We start from the raw sequence: 14,189 nt of genomic DNA, 5'->3' as shown, positions 1-14,189 counted from the left end.
GATCTGTTATGTACGGTCTTATACTCAACTATAGCAGACTAAAATTTGAAGGGTCCAAGTACTTTGGTCAGCTCATTATTTAACACATACAGGCTCATACTTTAACTCTATCACAGAATACCCAGAACAACTATTGTGAAGGTCCTTCAAATCGAATAGAAGCAAAGAGTTTCAATTCACCTAACCTAATGTACATGGTCTATGTAATGGAAAAACTGTGCTTCTTGTTATGTGGTGGGCATCGGAGGTTGGCTAGAAAAGGAAGATAAACGATAAACATTATTTCTAGCAGAAAATAATTGAACTGAAGTAAACACTTCTTTAGATGTAAACAAAAGTAAACTCTGAACACTAAGAACAGAAAATAGACTGAAGTTCTGGCCATGCATTATTTATGAAAATAAACTTCAAATTCTTGAGTGTGTGAGACAAAGGACATAGTGTAAATCTAAATCTCTAATAGTAGATGAACATCCAGCCAAATCAGATAGCCATGATATCTATTGTAAAAATTGAACAGTTCAAACAAACAATGTCAAGCTACTTCTACCAGGAACGGAGGAAGTATATTTCTTAATAAGAATACTAACATGTATGTGATGATATCCTGATTAAAAAAACTAAATGAAGGAAAAGTCCCTCAAAAGAACAAATCAAGAAAAGAACTATATCCAGAAAGAGGAGATCAAGCGTATACCCAAGCACACCATCAGCTAACGCCAAAAAAATGCACTTGCATCACATAAGCGCATATTCACTAAATGAATCAGTATCTAGCTACATGCTCATGCCAAGGACTCACATTCAATGGGAAATTATATCCCCAGAGTTGTTGAAACCGAACAGTTCAAGAACCAAAGAAAATCTCAAACAGACCAAGTGATTCGAGCAAGAACCACTGGATTGTTGCATGGGATTATGCAATTAGACTAATAATCAAGGAAAATAGCCAAATAAAGGGGCCTCAGAGGCAACGTCGTTCGATGTAGAAGCATGCCCTGATACTTGTCCAAGAAGGCTCTCTCAAACTCTTGCACATGATACTTGATGTAGCGGTCAACTCTAGTGATATTCATCAGTTTATTCGGGTCAACTTTCCCTAATCTATCGATGTATGTTGGCCTTCCTTGCCTGTCAACTCCATGGTAACCCTCAGGATAGTAGGAAAGCACCTCGTCTAGCTCTTCAAAATAAAAATCCTACAGGATTCAGTTGTCAGAGGCAAGTGGTGGTTATATTGTCGAGAAGAAGTAAAAGTCTAGTTTAAGAATAAGGATACTTTTCCTGCAGGCCAGCATCATTAGTCTCACTCACCTCGAGTATTGTATCCGCACCGAATTCTTTTCTCCATTGAAGCATCTCAACCCACATATGAATGGCTTTCTCAGTATCAAATTTCCTTGCCTTCAAAAACCTACAGTGCATAAAAAGGCAGGGTAGTTTTAGGCTTCTAGAGTAATTAAGACAAGAAATTCTCTGTCCATGCTTCGGCAGCTCTTTGTCTGCTGCTGAGTTATGTTTGAGCACCAACCTCAGCAACATGTGATAGTAATTTTTCTTGTCACACAGCAAGTTCCTGCTCAAAAGCTCTTGCTGAAATGTGAACACGGCGCGTTCCTCCTCCTCGTCTCTGACATCTTCAATTGTGAAGGAAGAAGCCTGATGCTCCACCTTCCTCTTCCCCCGCTTCTTGAGCGAATGCGTAAGCTTGCTTGACGCATTTAGCGCTTTCTTCTTGAGTGACCCGCCGATGGACAGCCTTCTCCTCTCATCCTCCGAGTTCTCCACGTCTGACCTCCGATCTTTTCGCTCGTCGAATAAGAACAAACCCTCCGTGCTCTCTGACCGTCGCCGCACTTCATGCAAAACACGTCATTACAAATTAGTAAACACATCAGCAATGCAAGACATTTTTCTAAGAAAGACTGTCGATCTCGCAGCCTCTACATCAAGCTGAAAGATGAAGAAACCGGATTGGTTATACCTGACATTTTTCTGGAAGCAGCAGACTGAATTTACAGGTTGGGTGACTTCTGTTAGGCGATTATATTGTTATCTTCATCCACACAAATGCACCTGGAATGGAGTAGAAATCGAGCAGAGTATCATGAGAATATATGCCTGTGAGGCTTTAGAGTACAAAACAACACTATCTAAATTTCTTTGCATAAAGGTACCATGAGAGTATATGCTTGTCAGACTTTAGAGTACACAACAACACTATCTAAATTTCTTTGCAAATATAAAGGTACCATGAGAATATATGCCTGTCAGACTTTAGAGTACAGAACAACACCATCTAAATTTCCTTTGCATAAAGGCCTTCTTCGGCATGAAATTAATGTTCTAGGTAGACATGACATGCCTTTGTTCTGACTTTACCAAAGCAAGTCATTAACAAGAAAATGAAATTGTCACCATTAATGTGAAAGGAATCGGTAGGTACATACTCTCCCTTCTCTTTTCACCATCCACATTGTCCTTTATTCCCAGGAGGCCGAGCAGCCATGGCCATGGAGCGCCGTCGTCGGTGGCCTCCACTACGCGTCGCCGCGACGGATCCTGACCTGATCCGCCTCGTGCTGACGTCCGCCACTTCCCACCGTCCCCCGCCTCCCAGAGCCCTTCCATCGTCATCCTGTGTCGTATGGCGCGCGGATCCGGGAGAGAGGCATCGGATCTGGCCGGTGGAGATCCCGTGGCGCGCTGAGCTCCTGGAGAGAAGGAGAGAAAAGGAGATTAGAGAGAGAGGGGGGGAAGAGAGAAGGCAGGGGAGCGGCGGCGTGACCTCGGAATCGGCGATGGCGTCGGACGCCGGACTACGTGAGGGAGGCACCGGATCTGCCCGGTGGAGATCCCGTGGTGCGCTGAGCTCCTAGAGAGAAGGAGAGAAAAGGAGATTAAAGAAAGAGAGAGAGAGGAAAGAGAGAAGGCAGGGGAGTGACGGCGTGACCTAGGAATCGGCGGCAGCGGCGGCGAATGCCGGACGACGCGCGAGGGAGGCCCAGGAGGAGGCGCAGGAGAGGAGGAGCTCGGGGTCGGGGATAAGGGAGGAGGCGCTAGGGGAGGAGGAGCTCGGGGTCAGGGATAAGGGTTGCGGACATAATTTCTAACAATTGCAATGGTTTTTATGTAAAAAGCGAAATGTTTTTCCTAGAGTGCCACTTAAACAGGGACCGCGGGTTGAACATCTAAAACCTTAGGGGCTTTTTTGCAAAACTACCATGACGACGTACGACAGAAGCGTTAGCTGCTTTATTAGTAGGTAAAGAGTTGACCTATCTTAGAGCAAGTACAATAGGATGACGTAGGCGGGCTGTAAGACTTAAAATAATATATTTGTGATGAGTTGGAAGAGAAAGAAGAGGAGAGAGAAGAGAAGCGGGCTACAAACTAACAGCCGGCTGTAACACGTGCTCCTAGACACTTTGTGAGAGAGGATGGTGGGCCTTGTATCAATAAAGTAGTACTCATTTACATCTACCTATTGTACTTGCAGGCTATAAGCTTGGCTATAGATGACGTGTCAACATCATATAGCCAGCAGCTAGCTGTACTATTAACCATGATCTTACAATCTCACAAAGTGTCTTGGGTCTCGTGTTGCAGTTGACTACTCATCAAGAGTCCGCTTCTCTTCTCTCTTCTCCTCTCTCTCCTCCAACTAAGCAAAAATATAATATTGTAATCTTTATAGCCTGCTTATGTTACCTTATTGTACTTGTTCTTAGGACAACTCGAATGCACGATTTCGAAACGGGCGTCTGTTTAGGGTGGCAATAGACGACGTCCGTCCAAATTTCTAGGTGCATCGATTATGCGTCCAACAGGCGAACGTTTTTCGACCGCATTTCGTCCATTCAAATATAGCAAATAGTTCAAATTAAATATAGCAAATAGGTTCACATCTGAAATAATCCTACAATGCAATTGTAATAAAAAACAATATCAAATAGTCTTTTACAACCCAATCAAAATTTATTTGCATGAAAAAAGATTTCACTGATATATTAGTGATCGTCAATGTGAACCCACATGTGCTCAACCAAGTTATTCTGCAGCTGCGCATGAGTCTCTCTATCACGCAGTTCATGATGAAATTAAACAAATTGTTCAAAGGTTGAGGCGGTTGGCAATGACGAAGGTAGAGGGTGGTCAGGGTGGACAATGGCCCACCCTGACATTTGGAAACAACCTTTATACCATAGGGGAAAAGCTAAAAAAACATAAATGTATATGTGCAACAACACTGTTGGTCCATCATGGTTCAATGGGCTAGGTCCGCCACTCGAGGTTGGTGTCGAGGCTCAACATTTTCATCCTCGAAATCAAACCCTTGGTAGTTGACATCAACTAGGTAATATTCCTTGTTCTAACGGTGGCCATTAATCTGAAAGTTGCCCTTTAGGAAGTGGCTTTCTGCAAGCCTTGCAAACACTGGAGAATATTGAAGCACGTTGATATCATTGTCAAAACGGACCATGTCAAAGAAATAATGTCATATCCATAGTTCTTGTGAAGCCACCGCTTCAAGTAGGACAGTGGCACCTTTCACATGCCCTTGTACTGCCCCTGCAACCGGTTCAAGTATGTCGGCCATTCTCTCCGATGTTGTAGTGGTCGCGGAGAGCACATGCTCATCGGCTGTTCGACCTTCGCATTACCAGTCGGCGGCCTCCTCCATAACCCCGGAGACGCCCAGGTTCTCCACATCGTGGCTGCACGACCAGACCCAGTTCTCGACGTCGTTGGACGACATCAGTGTCACGTCGTCCACCCCCTTCACCCCGCTCGTCGACAGCTGCAACTTCACGACTGTGCCTAGCCAGTCGTCAGACGGGATGCCCCGAAAGAAGGCCCGATCCATTCCCACGGCCACATTTCCCAGTACGCTCAAGCTGTTCGACCGAATGCTAGCCCCGATGACATCGCCCGAGGACCGTGATTACACCAAATTCATGCACGACATCATCTACGAGGGCAATGGGCATGCTTTCCATGTGGACGGCCAAGACAACACTTTCAATGAACTATGTTTTTTTTCTATTTGAAGGTTGGTTAGTGTGTCGGCCGATGGCTTTGTTGCCGGCGTGCAAAACTTGTTCATTTTGAAGGCTGGCTAGTGTGTTGGTCGCTGGATTTGTTGCCGGCGTGAAAAACTTGTTCATTTTAAAGGCAGGCTAGTGTGCCGTCCAGTGGCTTTGTTGCCAGCGTGAAACTTAAGGCTTGACCAATTTTGTAGGCTGATATTTGTTTGCCAGTCGTTGGCTCTATTGCCGGCACGAACTAGCATTGGTGCAGTGACGTCATATACAAACGGTTTTCAACCCTTTCCGCGACGTAGTTTCAAACCGCCGTCTAGCTTGTGTGGGTGATAGGGGGTACATCCCACACGACCCAGAAAACCCATCGACGATGGTGACTAATGAACACAAACGTTTGGCGAAACTAAGTGTATGGGATGTGCGCATGTATCACAAACAAGAGTCATCGGTCATCTGTTTGAGATATGTCATACTTTCCATACGGCCCATCTTTGCTATTCATGTAAGATCACACTAACATCGCGCGCGCTATTCTCTGGCGCATCGTTTACGATGTGCACTGCATCGCAAGGAGTTCATGATTGTAAAGTGTGTATGATAAGGAAACTATTACATACATTTAATTATACTATGATCGTGTGTGATAGGATATAAGAGTGCATACGTTTATTCTTATACAAATGTATGCGAAGGTTGACTCTATCCCATGCGATGCGCTATTGATAAACGTTTGTGATTTATAGAATGTTTCAAACATGTCATCCATACTACCTGTGTCGGATGAAGGTCTGTCACACACGTTCTCCTTTGATCAACGTTTATAAATGGACACGACATCATAAATAGTTTATTATACCAAATCTTGTGTGATAAGAAAACTACCACAAACACCTTATTTTTGACTGATCGTGTGCCCAAGAGAGATTCATCATCGTGTGTGATAAGGCGAGCTCAAGATAGGAGCGCCAAACAGATTTCATTTTCAAGTTGTCACGCCTAAATGTGACACGTTAACCGTCCATTAGAACAACATATATTCTCCTGCCATGCCGCTCGGGATTAATAGGAAATGCAGACTATCCCATTAATATAGTGCGGTTAATGACCGATGACAATGAACCGTGACCGGTCAAAGACGCTTAGTAAAAAGACGTGCAAATGTGTACACGTAATGAGTGTATTTTTTCTTTTTCTATCAGTCAAATTAGTTAAACTTTGACTAACTTTATTAAAAAAGATGCTAGCATCTATGACATCAAATTAGTATCAATAGTTTTATCTTTAATGAAGTTTTCAAATGTATCATTTTCATGCCATATATGTTGCTACTATTTTTTATAAAGCTGATCAAAATTTTAATTTTTTGACTAAGTACAAGTCTATGTGTACACTTATTTATGAACGGAGGGAGTATATTAAAAGCCAAACGGTCAGCCGCTGTAAGAGTGATGAGACGCACGAAATAAGTTTTTTAGGACTCAGTGCGCGACATAAGATCGTCGGGAGGCCGTTTAGTAAACATAACACCAGTTTCGTCTTGTTAAATGAGCTCGCAAGTACCTACGTACTTCCTACGTTCAGCTTCCATCCGGCGGACAGATAGGAGATGGTAATTGCCTCACATCTTTGTTTACCACAACCATTCTGGTTCTGGCCTTCTCGGGACAACAAGGTTCAAATAATTCACTCATGAGCTAGAACGCCATAACACAAAGAGCTTTAGCCTTTTAGGTAAAGCTGTCCAGCCACAAACGCAATGACACTGTGCGGTACTGCTGCTGCTTTTCCCCAGCTCTGTTGCTGCCTGCGCAGTGGAGCGGAATTGCACGGTACTGCTGGGATAGTAGGATACCACGTCCATGTGTGTGTGTGTGTGCGCGCCTGAAACACACAGAGGTTGATTAAACTGCATGCGTGTGCTACTCCCTCCGGAGCACGCCGCGACGGCCCGTTTTCTCGGCTTATCACGCGTGTTGCAGCGACTGGTGACTATCGAGTTCGCGGCGGCCATTTTGCACCTTTCTGATTCAGCATCCAAGAGCTGTCAGCTGTGCAGGATCGCACGCTGCTGTTTATCGTTCTTTCTCCCCGCCTCTATTTGGAGAGTTGCTTTCCTCCTCCTCCTCCTCCTCTTCTTCTTCTTCTTCTTCTTCTTCTTCTTCTTTGTTGAGCGAAAGAGTTGCTTTCCTCTCTATGACAAAAGAAGAAGGCATGTACTGGAGTCCGCAGTCGGCAATGCCAAATAAGTACATCGTTTTTTCACTTCTTCCTCTGAGAAATGATGGGTAAAGCATTGCATAATCAAGCCGGAGAGGCAGCTTCACCAACACCCAACACCTTTTCGTGTACCGTCTCATCCGAAGGTAATGATACAACAACCGAAATCATGGCCGGTTTTTAGTAAAGATCAAAAAAAGCTTATGCAAACCCAAAAGGAAAAGAAAAGCAGGGAATAACTTTCAGAAAAATGGAATGATTATGTCGCCCTGCCTTATTCTTTTCCCAGAGAGAGACAATTCCCTACCGAAATATGTGGTGTTAGTGTTGCCATTTTATCTAAAAAAAAGGTAAACTTTTAAATAGGCCAAAACATACAGGTGCACCGGAAGTACCTAAGACATGAAACCGCTGGATGCGTTCTTCTGAGTAAAAGCGGGGGATAAACTGTCATAATAATAGAATGATTGTTCCGCCCCTGCTTTTCTGGTAGAGGTAAATACACAAGCAGTTTTAGAACTTCGCGTACGAACTACGGTCAGTTTAATGCATAAACTTGTATTCCATCCGTCTCTAAATAAAAAATCTTTTAGAAATTTCAATATAAACTAGATACAGATGTATGTAGTCATATCTTAGGATGTAGATTTATTTATTTTGCTCCGTATCTAGTCTATAGTAAAAATTTCTAAAATGTCTTATATTTAGGAACGAAAGAAATAAAACACATAATTGCAGTTGTCTAACTTGCGCACGCATGCAAATACGATCACATTTTTCGTATAAGGGTGTATCCAGCTCTAGCGTGACACGTCTGCTTGGCTCGGGCTCACTTTCAGTGACTGGTAGCGGCTGAGGCACGGTGCATGCATGTTTCTTTTTAACAGAAACACACTTTGAATGTTAAACTTTGTACAAAGTCCGGTGGGCAGTGTACTATCTACTATGCAAATAAAATTAGGTTTATAGAAAGGGAACACGTGTGACTCAAACCGGAAACCTAAGATATATATCCTTTAGTTCTTAAAAAAAGTATCATAAAAACATGAATACTTTTGTATTGTACATAAATATTTCATTAAAATCGTGTACATTTTAAAAATTTATGAATTAAAATATATTTACGAAATTACTTGAACATTTAAAGTAACACGTATGCAATTACTATTAATTTATGCTAACGTAATTTAGAAAATATTCACGCGACTCAAAAACTATTCATGAATAATTTCAGTCACGTGTAATTCTTAAAACTACTCATGTATTATTTATAAAGTAATCACGTGAATAAAAAAATATTAATGAACTATAAAATTATTTGTGTAATTTAAAAAGTATTCAGTATTAACAAAAAAATTGTATTTGAGTAATTTCAAATAAATCTTTATATAATTGAATAATGTTCAAGTTTTTAACCAAAAAATTATTTATAATATAAAAGTGTTCGTGTTTTAAGTTTTTAATATGTTTTTTGAAAAAGTTTTCATGTTTTTTCTTAAATTTTGTTTGGTTGCCAAAAAATATTTATATATTCCTTAGCAAAAATAATTAGAAAATATGTACAAAAAAATAAATACATGCTTTGTGTGCCCCTGGACAGTAATTCCTAAATAATATTATTTAAATTATATAAAAAATTAATTCATATATATTACTTTAGTTATATGAATATTTTTAAGATAGTATGTTTAAGTAAGTTGTTTTATTTGTATGTATGTTAATTGTAATACACTAATATTCTAAATTTGTTTTTATATGTTTTATTATTTACATATATTTTACAAATTTCTACAAAGAAAGAAAACTTACATTTTGAAAATGAGCCGCGCTGTGTCCATGCAGACTGACGCGTGTGTTCGGCCGTGATTAAATCTAGTTATGCGCTGTTGAAATGACCCCTTACGTAGCCTAGTTGATTGATTTGTATGTGTTCAGTAGAATGTCTCAGGATCGAACCTCTGAGCAATCAATTTTTATTTTGAATTGTCCTGTGTACTGTTCACTGATATATGGGACCCAAGGATTATATACATGCATAGTGTCATTTAGTGGACCTTTTTACCAGAATTTGACACTAATTTGACACTCCCATCACTGATAGTGGGCTTGGTATGCCACGTAAGTACGGGATACACCCGTATACAGTAAATATGATTGTGTTTGCACGTCGCGCAAGTTTGTTGACTACAATTAAGTATTTTACAAGTTTGTGCATTAAACTGATCGCCGCATGCAAGTTCTAAGACTTCTAGTGTATTTACCTCTTTCTGGTGCTGCCCTGAACATACAAAGCAGAAAAGGGACAGCATCATGTGAAATACTCATGAATAGCTTTTCTTATATTCTTTCAAAGGTAATGATGTACAACAAGAAGAATGGCATCTGGGCATCTACAGTAAAGATAAAAAAGTGTGTGTGTGTGCCGCCCCCGCTATTCAAAAAAGAAAAGCAGGGGATAAACTTTCAGAATAATAGAATGATTGTGCCGCCCCCGCTATTCTGGTGCTGCTCTGAACATACAAAGCGGACGCATCCGGTGGATTGCTTTTGTAGGTCGACATATCTTGGTTGAGACCTAAGAGGAGGCAGATGCAGGCTTAGTCTTCTTATTTCTGACCAAATTCTCGACAAAGAGCTCTCCTGCACGGTACGAAGACCGGACCTGACAAGAATCACACGACAAAGAAAGTGAGTTCATGCAAATCGCTGCACTGCTGGGGGCTACGTTTGTATGCTTGCAAAATCTAGTCCAAGGTGTTTAACCATTGTGTCGTAATCGTTGCTGCATGTCAGATGCTGTTGCCTTTTAGCTCAGTCTGTTCATTATTTCTTGTTTCAGACTCCTGAACTAAGTAACCATTTTTTTGCTGATTTCACTATGTGAAGCAGGGGCTTGTCCCGCCCGTTCCTCTTATAAATTCACTGGTAGGGGCTATTTACTCCACTACTGGATCGAAGCAGTAGAAATAGGACAAGAAACCATATTTCTTGATTAACTATATAGCATGGGCAATCAAGATAATATTTCCAAAACATCAGTTATGCATAGTAGTGCCATTTTTCAGACCGGCAGTGCACAGGAGTAGTGCCATTTTTCAGACCAGCAGTGCACAGGAGTAATCAAAGATGTACTGCACTTACCAGAGGTCCACTAGCAACATAACAAAAACCCAACGATTCTCCGTACTCCTTCCAAAACTGGAACTTCTCAGGCGTCACATACTCTCTTACCGTCAAATGTTTTTCTGTTGGCTGTAACACCAAGTAGTTTGGTTTATAAGAAGAAAATGATTTAATTACATGGTATACCAAAGTTAAAATATGGGTAGAGGGCTAACCTGTAAATATTGGCCCAATGTGAGAATATCAACACCAACTGCCCTTAAGTCAATCATGGCTTGTTTCACCTCCTCGTCAGTTTCCCCAAGACCAAGCATGATAGAAGACTTGGTTATCATCCCCTCTTTGCAAATTTTTGCATGTTTTAGAACAGCTAAGCTCTGCTCATATCTGTAAAAATGAGAGGTGATAAGAGATCCTTCCAGAGCCAGATAGCATGAGAAAAAAAAAAACATACGAGGCTAACTGGACATTGCCGAAATATACTAACTTCTGTACTAGGCACCTACGCCATTAGCGTTAGCATTTATATCAACATGTGTGAATTTTTTAGCAAAACTCAAATAAAACACACCGTGTCATGCAAACTGAAGACATCCAGATACCAGTGAATGACAATTGGCCATCTAAAAGAAATAATCCAATATATGGCATTTATAAAATGATATAGCTATAGCACCTCACTAATCAAATAGACAGTAACATTCTGCTTTTGATCGAAACTAAGTAAGGTCTCTGATATGGTGCACATCCGAGAAGGCGAGAACATTTGGTGAGGTTTGTGGAGCTGGATAGAAATCAGATTCATAGTTGCTCAAAGGTCAGATTTGAAGATACATCATCCAGACTATAACACTCCAATGGTTTGAGGTTGATCACATTGCCGTAGTACAGTTATGTTGTAGACATGATTACAGTGTCAGAGCACCAGAATGAATAGAAGCAATATTTGTTTAACTTTGTTAGGTTGGTTTCATCCAGGACTATGCATATTATTCAAGTAAACAAGACAAAGCAAGTAAATAAGTATACAGTGTTTCAAACCTCTAGCCATTGTATAGCTTTGAAGAGAATATCAGAAAGTAAACAAGAGAGAAACCGGAAGTAGCGATTCTTTGTACTTAGCAGTTCCGGAATTGTTGATGAGTGGTAATCTAACAGGTCAGTTAATCAAGGGAATTAAGTTATTGGTCCTTCAAAGTTAATCAGGGGAATTAAGTTATTGGTGCTTCAAACTTCAAATTTACAATAGTCTAACATACAATGTTATGCCCTAAAATCAGCGGATGAAATTACCCTGCTCGAGGATCCCTCACAATTCTCTGCAGACTCCTGACAGTTTCAATGTTGTGCGCAAAGACATCTAGATTAGAATCGGCCAAAGAGGAAACAGCCTCCAGATCACCTCGAAAGTCCGAGGTTAAGCATTCCACCAATATCCCAGGTTTGAGCTCCTGCATAGGAAGTCCAGAAATCTTTAGCATCGTATTTAAAACAATAAACTCAAATGAAAGACACACAAAAACAGAATACGAGGTAAACCTTCAAAGCTCTCACTGTTTGAGCAAAATGGCCACTCCCCCCATCAGGTAAGTCATCTCTATCAACACTTGTCAGCACAACATAGTCTACTCTGGAACGAACAACATAGTCAGATACTCTGTGCAATCATGCATTGTGAATGGCATATTTGCATTGACTCAAATCTAAACTTCATACATTCACTGTTATCTCATGTTTTTTTTACTTATACCACTCACAAAACCATTCGCTCAAAAATGACAAGATCATAGTGGAAAATTTGTAGATGGGCAACCAGCAGAAACTTACCCCCAACTTGCAACGGCCAAGGCCGTGTTCAGAGGTTCCATGGGATCTGGCGGCGGAGGCCTGTTGCTGGTCTTCACAGCGCAGAATCGACAGCCGCGCGTGCAAGTATCGCCGAGCACCATGATGGTCGCCGTGGCAATGCCGTCCCCTTCCCCGCCTGCGCCTCCCCCTCCGTTCCAGCACTGCGCCCCGCAAAAGCAGCAGATTTCGTTAAGCCCGACACCAAAAGCAAACACTTGTTTGGTTGGGGGTAATTAGAGTCAGAGATTGGGAATTAAAGGGGTATGAGACTTCAAATCTACTGTTTGGTTAGGGGGATTGAGAGTTTATAAAGGAATAGGCATGAGACTCCAACTCCCACCGTTTTATTAACAGGGGAGGGGATGGGAGTTGGGAGGGAATCTTCTATTCTTAAATAACTAGAACCCACCACCCAATTTTTCTCTCCATGCAACAATGCCATATTATCAAATCATGCATGTAATCATAAGTTACTTTTTTCATTCATCTTTTCATGCAAAACATACCCTCATGCATGATTTTTTTTCTAGTTAATTAAGCAAAACATTTTTATAATGGTTTTTTTGCATTAACATTAGTTTTCTAACATTCATCCATATATTTTTTAACAAGTTTTCCGCAGCAACGCGGGGCATCGTCTAGTTGTTTTAGTGGGTCAATCTTAACCCTTCATCATAGCTTATGTTCACTTCCCTGATCTAGTCCCGCCTCAATTCCCATGAACCAAACAAGGAAATACCAATTCTCCTCTTATTCTCACATATCACTACTATCATGCGCCAAACAAAGGTTTTGGAATAAAACGACTTATCCCATGTCTAATTTCAATACAACTCCCTAGGCTAAACTCCCATTCCCCTTCCCAAATATTGCCAAACGCGCCGTTGCTACTGTCTCGCAGGAATTCCTCGTGCCGATCGTGCAGTATTATGCTAGGCAAGCAAGATTGGATCACACGAGCGAAGCATTGCTGCGGAGGGAGGTGTGTACCCGTGCGTGTGGAATAGTACCTCGCCGATGTTGGGGCACTGGGCCTCGACGCAGACGGTGTTGAGCTTGAGCTCGCCGAGCGACTCCCGCATCCGCGCGTACTTCTCCCCGTGCGCCGCCCTCTGCCTCAGCCACGCCGGCTTCTTCACCTCCGGGTCCCTCCCGGTGTACGGCCCGGTCCTGGAGACGGACGCCGGCGGCGCAGCCTCGGCGCGGCACCGGACCGAGCCGGACCGACCGCGGTGGCTCGCGCAGCCGGGCCGGATCGGCGGGCCCACCTGCCTCGCGAGCGAGCTGTTCATCGTGGCCGGCGAATCGGACAGGCGACGGACTGCACAAGATTTTGCGCGTTCCAGTTTTGTCCCTCGGAGTGGGCGGCCAACCTCTCACAGACCACGAGATGTCTGCAGAGAGAGTGGAGGGTAGAAGAGGTATTTTCTTGGTACGCTGCCGATGAACGCAAGGGAGCGACGCCCAAACGATCAGATACGTCCATACGTGTGATCTGACGGTTGAGGAGCTCAAATTGCAGCGAGAGCTCGTCGGTGGGCTGGTGGCTCAAAATCTCTAGATCTGGAGCACGCCGGTGGGGGACGACCGCGAGGATCTGGAGGCCTGCAGCTGGCGGCGGCTGATGTTGGACGGCGGGGCGGAGCAGAGCCCGGGTGCAGGGCGTTGGCTGGTGCTGGGGAAGCGGTGGCGGCCGGTGCTGAGGGCAACGGCGCAAAAGGACGACTCGGAGGCACTGTGATAGAGGCAAGGGTCCTCATCTTTTGATAAGATGATAACTATCGATTTAATAAAGACGACTTTGACGATTCAATTATAAATGTACATGACGTTGTGCTTTAGCAATTGCTAAACCAATCTTTAAAAAATTATTAACCAAGTTGAATGATGTAATATATTCACTGATGGTTACAATTACACAAAGCATGCCTTTATATACACGAGGAGGAGAGACTA

The 14,189-nt window shown here is 42.5% G+C and overlaps 1 protein-coding gene across 1 annotated transcript; it reads right to left on the bottom strand.

The window, feature by feature from the left end:
* Positions 1 to 9,573: 9,573 nt before the first annotated feature.
* Positions 9,574 to 13,972, bottom strand: LOC123444514 (lipoyl synthase, chloroplastic). The gene is made up of 7 exons (XM_045121247.1): positions 13,244 to 13,972; positions 12,213 to 12,394; positions 11,925 to 12,015; positions 11,679 to 11,836; positions 10,601 to 10,772; positions 10,404 to 10,514; positions 9,574 to 9,924 (listed from the first exon to the last, which is right to left on the bottom strand). The coding sequence occupies exons 1-7, from the start codon at positions 13,523 to 13,525 to the stop codon at positions 9,838 to 9,840; spliced, it is 1,083 nt and encodes a 360-aa protein (XP_044977182.1). The 5' UTR covers positions 13,526 to 13,972; the 3' UTR covers positions 9,574 to 9,837.
* Between the last annotated feature and the right edge of the window lie 217 nt (positions 13,973 to 14,189).

The sequence above is a fragment of the Hordeum vulgare genome, chromosome 3H (assembly GCF_904849725.1).
Source record: "Hordeum vulgare subsp. vulgare chromosome 3H, MorexV3_pseudomolecules_assembly, whole genome shotgun sequence".
Classification (NCBI taxonomy): domain Eukaryota; kingdom Viridiplantae; phylum Streptophyta; class Magnoliopsida; order Poales; family Poaceae; genus Hordeum; species Hordeum vulgare.
The sequence above is the reverse complement of the archived record's forward strand: the minus strand, read 5'-3'. Positions and strand labels throughout refer to the sequence as shown.

Excerpts from the sequence above, each read along its gene's own strand:
- LOC123444514 (XM_045121247.1), bottom strand. The coding sequence starts at position 13,525 with ATGAACAGCTCGCTCGCGAGGCAGGTGGGCCCGCCGATCCGGCCCGGC. Across the intron at positions 10,773-11,678 it reads GTGAGGGATCCTCGAGCAGG|ATATGAGCAGAGCTTAGCTG; the intron begins GTAATTTCATCC and ends TCATTTTTACAG. Across the intron at positions 10,515-10,600 it reads CATTGGGCCAATATTTACAG|CCAACAGAAAAACATTTGAC; the intron begins GTTAGCCCTCTA and ends TTGGTGTTACAG.